General features: G+C 40.4%; 1 protein-coding gene across 4 annotated transcripts; it reads left to right on the forward strand.

Moving 5' to 3' along the window:
- Nucleotides 1-1,961: 1,961 nt before the first annotated feature.
- lhx9 (LIM homeobox 9) lies at nt 1,962-14,647 on the forward strand. 4 transcript variants are annotated; one of them, XM_086048092.1, is made up of 6 exons: nt 1,962-2,264; nt 4,854-5,130; nt 5,891-6,093; nt 6,884-7,242; nt 11,015-11,217; nt 11,644-13,424. In XM_086048092.1, exons 2-6 carry the CDS (start codon nt 4,951-4,953, stop codon nt 11,896-11,898), a joined length of 1,200 nt encoding a protein of 399 aa, XP_085904218.1. In that variant the 5' UTR covers nt 1,962-2,264; nt 4,854-4,950; the 3' UTR covers nt 11,899-13,424. The 4 variants fall into 4 exon arrangements, with proteins under 4 accessions (XP_085904218.1, XP_085904219.1, XP_085904220.1 ...); XM_086048093.1 differs by lacking the exon at nt 1,962-2,264 and adding an exon at nt 3,121-3,178; XM_086048094.1 differs by lacking the exon at nt 1,962-2,264 and having other exon boundaries at nt 4,503-5,130; nt 6,887-7,242.
- Nucleotides 14,648-15,728: the final 1,081 nt, after the last annotated feature.

Below are 15,728 nucleotides of genomic sequence, written 5' to 3' on the forward strand. Positions count from 1 at the left end.
TGTGACATTCGCAACCTGAGCCCTTCGGGAACCACTGTGATGTCATTTTCAGTCGACAGCAATTGGCAAAATAGCTGCCACCTCACATGGATAAAAACGGGTGGATTTTGCTGCTTGATTCATATTCCACAAACGTGATATTAACCAGAATACCCGGTTTAGACTAGTGGGCCTGCATAGAACATATTCTTGTAAAGAACATGTTTTACTTGACTTCCTCTTAAAGAGCCATGTGGTATTCAGCAAGAAACTAATGAAAATATAATGTCTCATCAGCGTCACAATTTAGTTGAAATGAATTCCTGGGCTAGCACCTTTTATTGAGAACTACACGAAAGGTCAATGGGCTAGTTCACGAGTGTCAGCCAATAATTGCATTTCATCACTGTTTATGAATAAGTAATCTAATAAAATGTCCTTTACCCCGATATGGACTCAAGTCTGCTTTGTTTGTAAATATTTCCAAGATGTCTCCCCCTGCCTCTCACACACCCACCAAGGCTGGGATGGGTGACTGTGATGCAGCTTTACGGCACTTCACTCCTCCCTCTGATCCTCCTCCCGAAAGCCCACCATGCACCACCCACCTCCCTTCGATTCCCTTTCCCTCTCCTCTCCCTCATTCTGTCAGTTTTTCACCCGTGCTTCCTCGGCTACCACGACAGATCCTGCATGGGAGAAGCTTCCTCGTCCGTGCATTTGGGAGGCAACCGAGAACGAGCCCGAGTGTCACTTGGGGTGACCCAGAAATGATAACGCCAGATGAACCCTGGATGTGTGCTATAATAACCACTGAGCCCTACAGCAGAGAGCAGACAGTCATCCTGGGCGGTGCTGCTGTGTCTGAGGTAGCCCGGGTGAAACGAGCCTGCTGCACGAATCCCCACTGTGAGCGGCTATCATGCACACGAGCCACAGCGTAGTGCGTGCACATTGCGGTACACACTGAAATGGATCTCAGTGGCCCTGCATTATTGATGAGATGCATACCAGGCAGAAGGAGCAAAGTGACTGACTGTATAGCAGCATGGCACGTGTTCATTTATGCAAGCAGAAGAGGTGTAATTAATTGTCACAATTGTCTTTGCCCACGACCCAAGTGTTCACTCGGACGATATTCTATTCACTCCTTGTCAATTGAAATCACTCTACCCACACCTCCTGCAAGTGTGATCCTGCCTGCAGGATGGCTCCGTGTGTCATGTTAACAGTTCAATTCAGGTGCAGGCTTCGTGCACTTAAAGGTCTGTGCTATTTTATGACCATTGTGAGCATCCCTTTATGGCCTCCTTTTTTTCTTCAACATTACCCAGGCGTTTGGGAACATGAAAGGGACATTTATTTAAGGATAGTTGAGGAAAGATTCTCCCATTTGAGGTCAGGTACAATGAAAGCACTTCATAATATTCAGTATTCGGGAAACACAAAGGTTTGACGATATCCATTTTTTTTGGGGGGGGGGGGGGCGGGCAGTCGTAAACTTGTTTATTAACGCAATTAATGCATTCCTTTCATTCGTCATTTTATTACCAAAAGAAAGAAAAGTGCATTTTTGTTGCACTGTAAGCACAGTCATTTGGAGGTTTCATTAGTTTGCCATCATCACTGTTTTGTTGCTGTTATACTGTCCACTTTAAAGCACGTGTAATATTGGCTTCATAGATTATAGATTTATATATCTGTAATCGATGTAAACAATATGCGATCGCAAATTTTGTATTGTTGCAGACCTGCAAGTGGGAATTCTTATTCAAATACCGGAGCATACGTACTCATTGCATATTGTGTTCTTATGACTGATAATAATGAACCCAAAATTAATGTAATGTTTTCCAAATATTCGTGTGAATGCTTATTGGTTGCCATAAGGCGGTAACCGATACAGGATGATGTTAGCTAGCCCTTTGTAATTCGTGGCGACATCAGCCATCGGAAGCTGCACGCGCGCAAAGAAGGCCAATTGGCTCGCAGTTTTCAGCGCAATCGTGTCTGCGCCGTGTTGTGTCTTGTGCATGCCGGAGGAATATTTAAATGACTTGCGTTTTAATTGAGGCTGGAAGTGAAGCCGCGGCTCACAAACGAGGAACAGCCCCCATCTACCGGCAGGCAGGCAGGCAGGCAGGCAGGCAGGCAGGCAGGCAGGCAGGCAGGCAGTCAGTCAGCCTCCCTCTCCTCTCTCTCCTCCACTACAGTGCACAATCCCGGCTGGAGCTTCCCCTGCGCCTTGCGCATCGCGCGGCCATCGAACTATAGCACATCCTCAGGTAAGAGCCTGACTTCCCAACATTGTCTTCTTGGACTAAATACGGTAATAGCAACCACGAGCAAAACATGACGCTTGTGTAAGGCAAGGGGTTAACTGACAAATCCTCCTAAAAAAAGAACACTCCTCGTGCTGTATTTATTTGTTTTTTTTTTAAGAGATCGTCTATGGCTGCGCTAATTAGTCTATGACGTTTGTTTTGAAATTACCTCATGTAGCCTACATGTATCTGAGGTCATTTCAAAACAAAATATATGAAATGCAAGAGGGAAAAAAATGTTGTTGTTTTTCTATCGCAACAAAAAAATTGTAATGCTATCGCGCAATTTTTATAAAATGTATTTCCATTTTTAAATGTTTCAATAAACTGAAATACAGTAGATTATTGTTTTTAATTTGGATTTATATAAATGTGTTTGTTTAAAATAAATGGAAATAAGTTATTTTCATTAACTTAATGTCTCAATTTTAACAATTCATTTTCAAGAAATTTTATATTATGAAGGTGTCTATAATGACCAACAAAAATCACTTAGATATCACTCCATTCAGACTTAAAATCATCAAACAGGCGTCTCTGTAAAATGGAGAAGGGGGAAAAGCAAAAGGAGCGTGCTTACTAGCAGAGAATATCACAATTATTCATGCAAATCCACCAACGACACCAGTCCTTGTGTTCTACTCGCTGCGTGCTCACTGACGCGTCGCTAAATCCTTCTCAGTCAAATCAAATGTTACCGCTGGAGGCTACGGGTCAACACATTTCTCAAGTCGTCAAAAATGTCTCCATAAAATCATCGGAGAAATGCATGACTTGAACGTATTTCTTTTTTTTTGTAGGGTGAAAAAAAACAGTCGCATACATGCTGTATTCTTACTATCAGGGTGCCTGTGTCCATGCATAAAAAAATGAAGGTAATAGCATATCTTTGTTTGTTTGTTTGTTTGTTTTTTAAATGATGGCGGAACCATGACAATGTGTAAATATGAATTTTCATGCAATTCTGGTCTAAAAGCCGTCCGGGAGGGTTCAAGCCAACATGGGGCCTCCAATTAAAGGCTACACAACTCGATGGTGGTGGGGGTTGGTTAGGGTTGTGTTTGGCGTAATGGCGTCACACATCTTCGAATGAATTAAAAAAATATATAGGCTATATGTATATGGTGACCAATAGTATGTTTTTTTCTGGTTTATTTTGGTTTCTGTTTTTACATTTTATGGCATGGCTCCCTTAGACCTAATTGAGATTTGGTGACACCATATTTGGGCTGTATGCATGTACAGTACACGAGTTTATGAATAATAAAACTTATAGTCTAAACCATTTATTTCTCATAAATTGTGTTACTTATTTTTCCCCACCCCTTAACGCTCCCACATATTATCCTTAATAGCGCATCTCAGTGGCGCCTGCATATTAAGTCAATAATGTACGAAATTTTAAAAAAGAGGCGTTAACTGGCGGGCTTTCCCCCCACGTCCACCGTTACTGTATTATTTTTCATTTCTGTCGGAGCCGCAACGATCGCCTGGTCTGTTAGTTACATAGAAAATGTCACTCTATTCTTTCTTTTGTCTTTAATTAATGTACACTGAAAGTAAACAAAGGTGCTGAATGGCCCAATTCCCGAGGAAGAGAGAAATTAATGTAATGTAATTGCAACAGATAATCAAAATAGATTTATTCAATAAAGTGTGACAATATAATTAAAGTGTAAAAAATGAAGCTATTTAATGTGTGTTTATTAGAGTGGCACTATAATTCGCATGGGAAGCTGCAGTGCCTTCTTTCTAATTGTTTAATACACTCAGGCCCCGCCCACACATGCACACACTCAAGCAACCAAACACTTGATTGGACCATCATATTAATGATTTTATTGTTATAATAATAGTTATAATGCAGCTAAATGGAAACTTGAGGGGATCGAATGTAGTATCTTTCTTCTAAATGTAATCATGTACATGTTGTGATTTTTCGAACATTAACAATGAACGTGACGAAACAAACCACTGCATGGCAACCTAACAGCGACACGGGGACTAGAATGATCTGAACAAGTTAATATAGTGTAAAGTGAAGCAGTGTGCGGGCAGACTAGCGAGGATTTAAGGCAAGAAAGACACTTTGTTGAGCAATAGGAATGAATGGCGAGGGAGAGCGAGCGAGAGGTAGACGGAGAGAGAGAGAGCTGGGGAACTCCTCCTACCAAATTATTCAGACTGGGCAGGCTTTGCTCTCTTCACAAATAGGACACGGTGCTCAAACGCAGGCACTTCCAATCTGACCTCCAAATACCAAGGAGCCCTGACTGGGAACTTTGGAAGTGGAAAAAAAAGAGAGTAAAGAAACAAACCGAAGCTTGTGTCATTATTTTTGGCCACACCGCAGCCACCTCCCCCCTCTCCTTCCCTTCACCCCCTTGGACTATACATATTTTTTTTAATCTGGATGAGAGACATTCTGGAAAGAAAGAACAAGCTGGTGCACTACCAACACTCCTCGTCGTCCCACCCATGCTGCTGCTGCTGCTGCTGCTGCTGCTGTTGTAGTAGTTTTTACCCCCATTTTTTCCACTGTGCTTCCAGTTGCCTTTGCACGCAGCGGGACGGGAGGTGATCTCAATCTCTGCAGTTTGGATGCGCTGAGCCCAGCCAGCAGCACACTAATCGGCGTCCACGGTATATGGAAGTGGTGGGCTGCAAGGCAGAAGCAGCCGCTCGCACGTTGCGCCCAGGACCGGGAGCCATGCTTTTCCACGGGATCTCCGGGGACCACATCCAAGGGATCATGGAGGAGATGGAGAGAAGGTCCAAGTCGGAGTCTCGCCTGGCCAAAAGCATGCAGATCAACGGCAGAGAGACGGTGAGGCCAGGACTTTAAATTAAGTTGCAAGGATACATTTCGGAAGGGGTTGACTGACGGCTGGGATACACTACTATTTCAGTTCGAAATGTTTTTTTTTCTACAGAGCAATTTCAGTTCCAAACCCTGACAAATAATGGATGTTTAACAATCTCTAACAACTAGCATTGCATACGGAACCAACCAAAATTGTCATCATAACGTGACACAATTCGATTTTTTTTAATTGACCGGGCACAACATAACGGATCTAGTGCTTGTAATTTAGTGCACATTGTTGTTATTGTAGACTTGGCAACGCTTGCAATGCATAAACAAACAAATAAATATAAATAACCTATGGGGCTTTTGTATTGCAGTAAATGAAGCACATAAAAATAAATTGCGCACATGTTTTTGTGCACAACAGAAAATATTTGGTTTGGACTCAAATGTAGATATTTTGCCTGTGTTGCCTCACCAAGGCTAGACCTGCACCTGGCATATAAAACTTTTATACGATGTCTACAAAATAATAAAAAAATATAATAATAATAATAATAATAATAATAATAATAGTAATTATTATTATTATTATTATCATCATCATATTCATCATATTCATCATAATAATAATCATAATAATAAAATTGAATAATATTACTGACGGGTAACAGTGTATGACTGCATGTTCATGTTACAGCCAATATGGCAAAAAGGTTGTTTTTTTTTTTGTTTGTTTTCCTGATGGTGTATTGAAGGTGTTCATTGTTGTGTCCAGACCATGCCCTCCATGAGTCCGGAGAAACCCGCCTTGTGTGCCGGCTGCGGGGGCAAGATCTCGGACAGATACTACCTCCTGGCCGTGGACAAGCAGTGGCACCTGCGCTGTCTCAAATGCTGTGAATGTAAACTAGCGCTGGAGTCGGAGCTAACGTGTTTCGCCAAGGATGGCAGCATCTACTGCAAAGAGGATTACTACAGGTAAGGTGTACACGAACGACGTCTTGTACGAATGGTGGCAAAATTAGCTTTATTACGATATCGACAGTAAAAGACACATTGGATGACAATGGTAGTTTAGCTTTTTATTTTACCAGGCTGCTGCTTTTCATTTAGGATGACGATGTTGGGCCAGTATACAGTATATTTTTAATCACAATTGTGTGTGTAAATGTAAATACTTTATGGAAAAAAATATTTGTTAACAAAATCTTTGCCTATATTTATAATACACCAAATGGGGTGAAAAACACATATATTGGTGGTAGTCGTAATTTTCAAATCAGTGTGCCTGCAAGATAGGACAAAAATAATGATGTGAGTCACTTTAAATGCAAACATGTAGTCTGTCTAGTTTAAATAATCTTTTTCTACCTGAATGTAAAGGAGCTCGCAGCAATAGAACAATGGTGGGAGGGAGTAAACAAGCACACTTTTTAAACGAAGAAACAAAACTGAATATTCTTAATAATGTTACACACTTAAGTCGAAGACTACATTTATGAAATCAAATCAAACTTAGGTACATTGTTTAAAAAAAAGAAAAAGAAAAAGTGTTGCCGGTGCTACATGTTAGCTCATGCTAATGTCCAAGGAAGCATTCACGTGTGCTACAATTGGAAATAAAAACACTCCAACGCCACTGCCCAGGCTTTTAATAATTACCCAATATAAGGACTTGATGTGTTGTTATGCAGCATTCAAAAGCCAACGTACTATGTGTATGTTTGTGCTCCCCGGGAGTGTGTTGTTGACATTGCGTCTGTTCCAGAAGGTTCTCGGTGCAGAGGTGCGCGCGCTGCCACCTGGGCATTTCCGCCTCGGAGATGGTGATGCGCGCGCGAGACTCCGTGTACCATCTGAGCTGCTTCACGTGCACCTCGTGCAACAAGACCCTCACCACGGGCGACCACTTCGGCATGAAGGACAGCCTCGTCTATTGCCGCCTCCACTTCGAGAGCTTGGTGCAGGGCGCCGACTACCACCCCCAGCTCAACTTCGCCGAGCTGGCGGCCAAGGGCGGCGGCCTGGGCCTGCCCTACTTCAACGGCACCGGCACGGCTCAGAAAGGCCGGCCGAGGAAGAGGAAGAGCCCCGCCATGGGTTTGGACTTACCGAGCTATAACACAGGTGAGACACCCTCACACTCTAACACGCAATAAGACAAGAAAAAAAAATGTTTGAGTGCAAACCCAACCGCCACAAAATAGCTTGCTAAAACTATTCACATTGCCAATTTTACCAAACACAACACAAGAAAACTATCAAAATCTCACTCGTGGAAAACAAATTAATTAGAATAGTTTTCACAACCTTTTTAAGATTGGTATTGAGTTATCTTTTTTAAGTAAGACCACAAAAAAAATCTCACAAAACGTGAAAACACAGGTTAATTGTCATCTAATGGAAGAAGTGTTCTGTGTGTCATTGTATGCAAAGTAGACAAACAAATATATATTATTGTAGTTAATAAATACATTTCAAAACCATTAAGTGAAATTGCACAATTTCCTAGACACACATAAATGAAAAAAAGAATAGATTGCAAAAACATCTTCCCAAAAATAGCTGATTTTTTTCTTTATCCAAAATGTTCCAAATATAACAATAGACAACATGACCAAAATCTCCCTTATGGATAAAACAAGTGATTCCCAACCTGTATAGAGTGAAAGCACATTTTAAATGAAAATAAATCTCATCTACACGCCATCCCCCCAAAATGTCACCAAAAGTGTATACATTGTTAATTGAGAGCATTCAGTTGCTCTGCCTGTCATTATATGTGACTAGCATAGCTAGATAAACAAAGATGTGTTATTTGTAGTATGGTTTCAGACTAATTGCATTTAATTGCACAATTTCAAGCAAATGATCATCTCTCACTACATAAAAAAAGGCAAATAGCTTCCGAAAAGGTTTTTACATTTACATTTCTTTGCAAAAAAATACATAGAAAACTTGACCAAAATCAAACTTGTGGAAAAATAATGTAATTAGATAGATGTTCCCCTTTTTTTTTTATTGAGACGAGGCACACATTTTAATTTAGCATAAAATCACACGGCACACCACCAAAACAAAATGTTTCACTAAAAGTGGATACACAGGTAAATTGCCATCTTATGGAAGAGCATTTAATTGTTCTGCATGTCACTATATGTCGCTGGAATAGATAGACTAATCAAGATACGTTAAGCCATTGAGCCAAAGCAGCACATATTTATCTAACTCTATATGCAACCAAACGAAAATGTCACAAAAAGTGGATAAAGGATAGTTGCTACTGAGTGGAAAAGTATTTAATTGGTCTGCCCGTCACTATACGTCGCTGGAATAGATAGACAAACAAAGATATATTATTTGTAGTATTGGAATAATTTTCGGACCATAAAATGAATTTGCAAAATTTGCTGCGACACACCTGATGAGCTCTCACGGCACACTGGTTGGCAATCACTGAATTAGATGATGAGTTTAAATGTTAATTTATGCAAGGGTTGCATGTCTGGATGAAATGCATCTGCCCTGAGGGTAAACGATGGCCTTAGTCACCAAATCATTAATTTACTGTCATCCGTTCATTTTCACATCAATCATATTTAACGTGTAAACAATTACTGTGGTTGTTTGGTCAAACCTTTACAGTCTAATGTAAAAATAGACGTTTTGCACATGTTTTGTCTGCTGTCAGTAAGTAAGTATTTGACTAAAAAGGATTATGAATTTTTTAAAAAAGCTCCGAGTCGCTGGACTGTGCAGCGTCCCAATTTTTCGTGTCTCTCCGCGAATTAGTGCGCGCTTGATAAGCGAGTCATTGTTATGCCGAGTTGTGTTCCCGATGAATTGGGGGGAGGAAGAAGGGTAATCTGCGCGTTAATTGTTCTCCGTTAATTAGAAGCGACGTTGGAATCCCGGCCGGGCCTCCAGCGCTGCGGCCAGGCCCAGGCCGCTGTTCTCAGGCCACTGCATGTCGCTCCATGCCGCAAACATGATTCCCTTTCCTTTATTCCCTTATGCAAATGCGGGCTTTTCTCATGGAACAACAGGATGGAATGGAGTTTCAATTGCGGGGGAAAAAAATTCCATGCATGCTTACATTATACAGAATCAGGCACAAATATTTTGGGGTATCGCTAATACTGTCTTGATTTTCCTAATTTCTGCTTGAATCTTTTTAAAATAAATATCAAAGCTACTACCAACGACGAACAATCAAACGGGATTATTAAACATTAACAAAAAAAAGGAGGAGATTAAATCAGTTTGAATGTCTACAAACCTTTGACACCCTTTTCATTGTAGTCTCCCCAAAATGTTCTTGTTAATATCCGTCACTCTACGCACATCTAAACCCTCACATTTGCTACAAATAGGATCCTATTCCGCTGTTGTTTTGATGTTATTTGTCTCAAGTGAGCCTTTTCTTGCTTGTTTTGAACACGCCGAGCTCGCTGAGTAGGTCTTCTGAGTATTGTTATTCCACACCTCTCGGTTAGGTTAGGTCTTCTTTGGATACAGAGACCCCTAGTGGGTAACTGTTGTAAAACAATGTGCGTTGCACATGCCAATAATCATTTTATTAGTGTGAAACGGTGCCAGGCAGTGCTATTGTGACAGCCGAAATAACATCAACCATCACATTATGCCAAGCATGATTGCACATGATGGCCTTTTTTAATTTGTGCCTCAAATTTACAGTCAAAGAGTGTACAACGATAAAAAAAAAATATGTTATGTTACAAGCGGGCGACAGTGTAACCTTCAGTGTTCATGTATACATGTTTACTTTATATGGCAAACCAGTATACTGTAAGTTGTTGTCACAGGCGGCATTAATAATGCACTGGAGACGTTTGCTGTTGTTTTGAATGGTGTGACACAGTTAGTTTACCAATCATTATGCATTCAGAATATTACAGTGTTGTAGAAAAGTTCATTTATTGCAGTAGTTTTGTTCAAAAAGTGAAACTTGAACACATAATTTGAAATCAGACAATTTCAGCACAATTGGCACAATTAAATAGGCTTCGTGTTGAAGGTGATTTATTCATCAAATCTCCAAATGTATATTCCAACAGATATGGATTTTATAACCAATTTCAGAAAGACAGAGATTTAAGTTTGCCTGAATTTTAAGTGCCTAGTAGAACAAGAATATAATGTACGCTACCATGATGTTGTTTTCACCCTGAGGGGAAAAAAAGCAAAAATACATTAGTAGGAATAGTTCTAACATTTTTTACACATCTCATTTAAATGTGAAATCATTTGAGCAATGTTTTTGGATTACAAAATAATAGGCAGATCCTTAAAAAAATGGCGAATACTTTTCAGTCGGCAAATTCCTCCCCAAGTTCTATATTAAAAAGCATTTTGATTTCCTATGTCATATTCTAGTTTCTTGAGATGGTGAATTTTGGGTTTTAGTTAGCTGTGTCTTATCATCAAAATGTTTCGATTCAGTGAATCTGACAATATGTTAGTGTAACTTTTTGAATGTAACCTGAATTAAGTTTTACATTACCGACACACACACACACGCCACACACACACACACACACACACACACACACACACACACACACACATATATACATATATATATATATATATATATATATATATATATATATATATATATATATATATATATATATATCCCTCAACTTTATTGGTAATATTTATAAAGCGCTTTAAAAGCAGTCTCAAAGTGCTAAACTATACAAATTTCCATTTTTGAGTTGAACAGCTGAGAAAAAAAAAGTTCCCCATGATATTCCCCTTTATTGCGATGCACCCGCAGAACCCTGAGCCACGTGAATGCCGGGCCACACAAAAATGTCGACCGTCGCGTTTCACCGCCGCTCCCGGTTGACGTGGCGCTGCTCTCTGCTCGCAGGCTGCAACGAGAACGACGCGGACCACTTGGACCGGGACCAGCAGGCCTACGCGCCGACGCAGAAGACCAAGCGCATGCGGACCTCCTTCAAGCACCACCAGCTGCGGACAATGAAATCCTACTTTGCCATCAACCACAACCCGGACGCTAAGGACCTCAAGCAGCTGGCCCAGAAGACGGGCCTGACCAAAAGAGTTCTGCAGGTAAGCACGGATGCGTTTGCTATCACCCCATGAGTGTTCCCGCACCCACTCCTTGACCCCCCCCCCCCTTGCCATTTCACCCCAGAACCCTCATTTGTTTTTTCTTTTGTTTCTTTCATTGGCCATGATGGATGTAGTCATTAGTTGGGTGTTTTGGCTGTAATTTGCTAGTTTTGGAGGCACAAACTAGTTGATTAGTGTTTGATTTCCATGAGAGTGCACATGTTCTTTCAATTCCAAAGGATGATCATCCCCTTTTCATTTCTGTGTTGAGACTAGGAGCTGACATAGTTGTCCGGCTCCTTTAACCCCCCAAATCTTGTGTCAATTCATGTTGCTCTCCAGCTGTAGTTGTGTGCTGTATTTCTTGAAAGCAGTCGTACAACAACACAAAAAAGTAAAAGCCGCCGTGGCATTGGTTTGCAGGTTTGGTTCCAAAACGCGAGGGCCAAATTCAGAAGGAACGTTTTACGACAGGAGAATGGAGGTGTTGATAAGGCTGACGGCACCTCACTCCCTCCGCCCTCGTCCGACAGTGGGGCCCTCACCCCCCCTTCCAGTGCGGCCACACTAACAGACCTGACAAACCCCTCGATTACTGTAGTGACGTCCGTCACCTCTAGTTTGGACAGCCACGATTCGGGGAGCCCTTCACAAACTACCTTGACGAACCTTTTCTAAGCTAGCAGACTGCTTTTTTTTTTTTTTTTTTTTAAACAGTTATTTTTTCTGATTTTGTTTTTTTCTTTTCTCACTTTTTTTTTTTTTTTTAAATTGACCTTTAAATCAAGCAGAGATGGCTCCTTTGAAGAGAGTGTGCAAGAACAAGAAGAGCAGTGGCCACATCAAATTATTGTAGAACAAATGTGTAGCTGTGCCGGACTTTGGGAAAAAACATTGGGGTAAAGAATAACTAAAAGCCGGGAACCTAGTTAATTCCTCATTTGTACATTTGTATTGAATGATGACAAATTGAGCCCTTTTGATTTCCTGCTGAATCGGTGACTTTTGCCCTAGCTCCCAAACCTGTTAATTGTCTGCTTCCCATTCAATTTTTTCTTTGTGTTTTGAAATCATTTGGGAAGCAAACTTGTCGAATGTTCTGTACATGGGTCCAAATCCGGAAAACACTCTTTGAATTCGCTTTTTGAATGTCTCCCATCCGTATGGCAATCAGATGTCACGATAGAAACCCGAACATATTTTCTGACTAAGAAACCAGCGGTTACAATAACGCACGCAATCGTAATGATAGCAAATGTTTCATCCTTCGACAACAAATTTGGATAAGGAGAGCGCTTGGGCTTGGTGGGCACTGTTGGAATCAGCTGTCACTTCCCGTTGGCCTGCTGGATGAATTGCAGTAAAAATTGAACCCAGTAAACACATCCGCAGATCGAGTCAATTGCACAAAGCCTCCCCCCCGTAAAAAGTGCATTATTGTTTTATCATGTTGCTCAGGGTGATTTTTTTTAAAAAATGGAAAAGGGAGTGTAGTATAGTGATTAAGACTGGATTTGTAGAGCTGGCATTGAAAAAAATGACCTCAGATAGGTGAAGCTCAGTGCAGGCGGAATCCCGTTTTCTCCTGATATTGACTTTCTGGAAACGCCACTTGCCACTGATCAGACCAAAAAAAACCAAGCATGTTTCTTCTGGCTGAAAGGTAGTAAGAGAAGAAGGCACAGTTCCATTGTGTGCGTCCTAATTTGTTCTCTTGCAGAACAAAATGGTACTCCGAGTCTACTCGGTGAAGTAGATGCCTAACTCAGTTCCACTCTTATGTGCCTTATGCGATAACTTGGGAGAAAAGGTTGTGAAATTCAGGATTCTGTGTGTTCTTTGTTAACTGATTCACACCCTTCGGACGCCTCACTAGTTTTGTACTGTTTTGCATCTTATTTTCAAAGATCTTTTTATGGTGTATCCTGTTTTGAAGAAGAAGGAAAAAAAAAGAGAAGGGGGAGGGGCAGCGATGTCATAGAAAGCATTTGTGCACTCTTTCAGATATAGTTCCAAGAACCTTATATATTGATCTTCGTGTTAATAGTTGAGTACAGTAAGTGTTCTATCAAGATTGTCCATGTTTCCCTGTTTCTTGATAAAGATGGTGTATAGAAACTATTTCCCCTTAAATATTTATGGACCAAACGGTTGTTCTATATCTTATTAAATTTGTGTGAATAAAAACAATACTTTGCTTTAAATGGCTTTTTCTTTTTCATTGCACTTGCCATTTTTGTGTTCTTTCTTGAATACGGTTTTTATTCTTTTGTCACATCAACAGCCGAGAGAGCATTTGTTTATCAGTGAGCAGTTGACTGACCGTCGTTCCTCATTTTTGCTTCCATTTTAATTTCTATTTCCTCTTTTATGATGTTTATGGTTTTTGACGTAATGCCCCATGGATTTGCATCCAAACCCTGCAGTCAAAAAATTTGAAATTTGCTTTTTAATGCATGATCATGGCTGTAGAATTTGAATCGAGAGAATGCTGCAAAGCACGTATTTACATATGTATCACATGGTAAACCTAAAATGAAGTCAAAATCAATGCAGAGCCCGTAAAGCCAGGTTGATCTGTAGTTAATATATTCTTACTCTATCATTTCTTTCAGGGTGAACAAATCTTGGGGCATTACAGCCATACATCCCGACGTTTGAAAATTCCCTAAAGTATTAACAGAAGGGGGAAACTTTGATGGGAGTTCCTCACCATTGAAGACAAAGACAATATTAGGATAAGATGATATAGCATATCGAGATCAAATATTCACTTGCAAGTGTACAGCAGATGTTGTTGCCCACATGAAAATGTGTCGTTTGAACCCATCAAGCAAGGAGACCGACCGCACCACGTACGATGCCACTCGATGTCTGTATTGGAAGGACTCATGCAAATCTATGACAATAAAATGGATTGTGACGTAACAAACTCAAACTGCTCCACAGAGGACACACCGTCTAAAGCAACCTAGACCGAATTCATAGCTCACACGCACGCACACCCCACACCCACACACACACACACACACGTCTCTCACATGGACTCCTATATGAAAGCACAGCCCACTATACATCCTATATAGTCTTTGTTCTCGACCCCCCACTCGCCCATGAAGCGTCCTTCTACAGTATATACAAATTTTCTCTTCACGGCCTCCTTGAAAGTGGGCAGCAGCAGCAGCAGCAGCAGCAGGATGGCCGTCAAATGCGACGCGCGCATGAAGACGACTGCAGAGCTGGAGCTTTGCCATCTGTCTCTGCCGAGGGACGCAAGGATGGGAACAAAACGCAGAAAGAAGAGATTCTCATTTTGCATGCGCCATATTGTTAACGTTATCCTTGAGATGTGTATTATTTCCTTTGCGTCACTGTGTGATTGTCCGCTGCTAAATAAAACACATGCAAAAAAATCTTGTCCCTGACGCGTTTGGTACACACGTAACGGAGGGAAATAAACACGCACTATTCTTCACATTTAGCACACGTTAGGTGAAAGCAGTCACATGACCACTTTATGTGCACATGACACCAGGAGCTCACCACACAACGAAGTGTGACATAACATGCTCAGACTGTTCATTTTTGCTTTTTTGTTCATCATCATAAAAAAAAAAAAAAAACAGTTCATATGAAACCAAAAGTCACCGTGATGTTATGGTTACAATAGCCATGCGATTTTGGTCTATTTCTGCAGTTCAAAATGACATTTTCAAGTTTTTTTTTTTCAACATGCAGGGAAATCTACTCTGTTTCATCACTTAAGCTTGTGTACATCAATTAGGGAAATCCTCAATGATTAAATAAACATAACAGAGCTTTTAGATGAATAGAATACAAAAAATGTATCGCACATACATATAGGCAAACAACCATTCACACTCTCATTCATACCTATGTACACTTTAGAGTCTTCAATGAAATTAGGTGCAATTGGGTATCTTGTGACTGAAAAAGAAACAAACAAAAACAAGCCTGGGGCTGTTTCAGGTCTCACACACTTTATATTAAAATAACAAGAATAAAACACTTTGATTTCAAGAACCACTGTACTGTATTTGCTTTGTCACCTACAGTATAACACTAACATTCAGGCTATTTATTTTATGTTTTTATTATTGAAAATGATTCAACTGGTTTGTTTTTAGCGTGTTTCGCAAGCCAAAAATTGTATAAAGCTGGTCACCAAAATTGTGCCCAAAGGCGCCAGGTAACCACTAAGCACTACATGAGTGGCCCATAGATCTGTTCTAAAAATAGCACACCAGGAATGAGAGATTGTGATTCACTAGGAATGTTGTAAATGTTATTAGAAATAGCGTGTTGCCTTTGATATTTGTTTCCTACCTTGTTAAATCATTGTTGATAATTATGAGAAATCATAATTGATAAGTCTCTTGACATTATTAAATTGTATAGTGGTCAGTTTCAATTTCCTTTAGAATGGGAAAAAAAAAGATTGCCAGCGATGAAAAAAAACCCAAAGATAATATCAGATATTTTTCAAC

This window comes from Filicampus tigris, chromosome 12 (assembly GCF_054856515.1).
Source record: "Filicampus tigris isolate MCC_2025a chromosome 12, RoL_Ftig_1.0, whole genome shotgun sequence".
NCBI lineage: Eukaryota > Metazoa > Chordata > Actinopteri > Syngnathiformes > Syngnathidae > Filicampus > Filicampus tigris.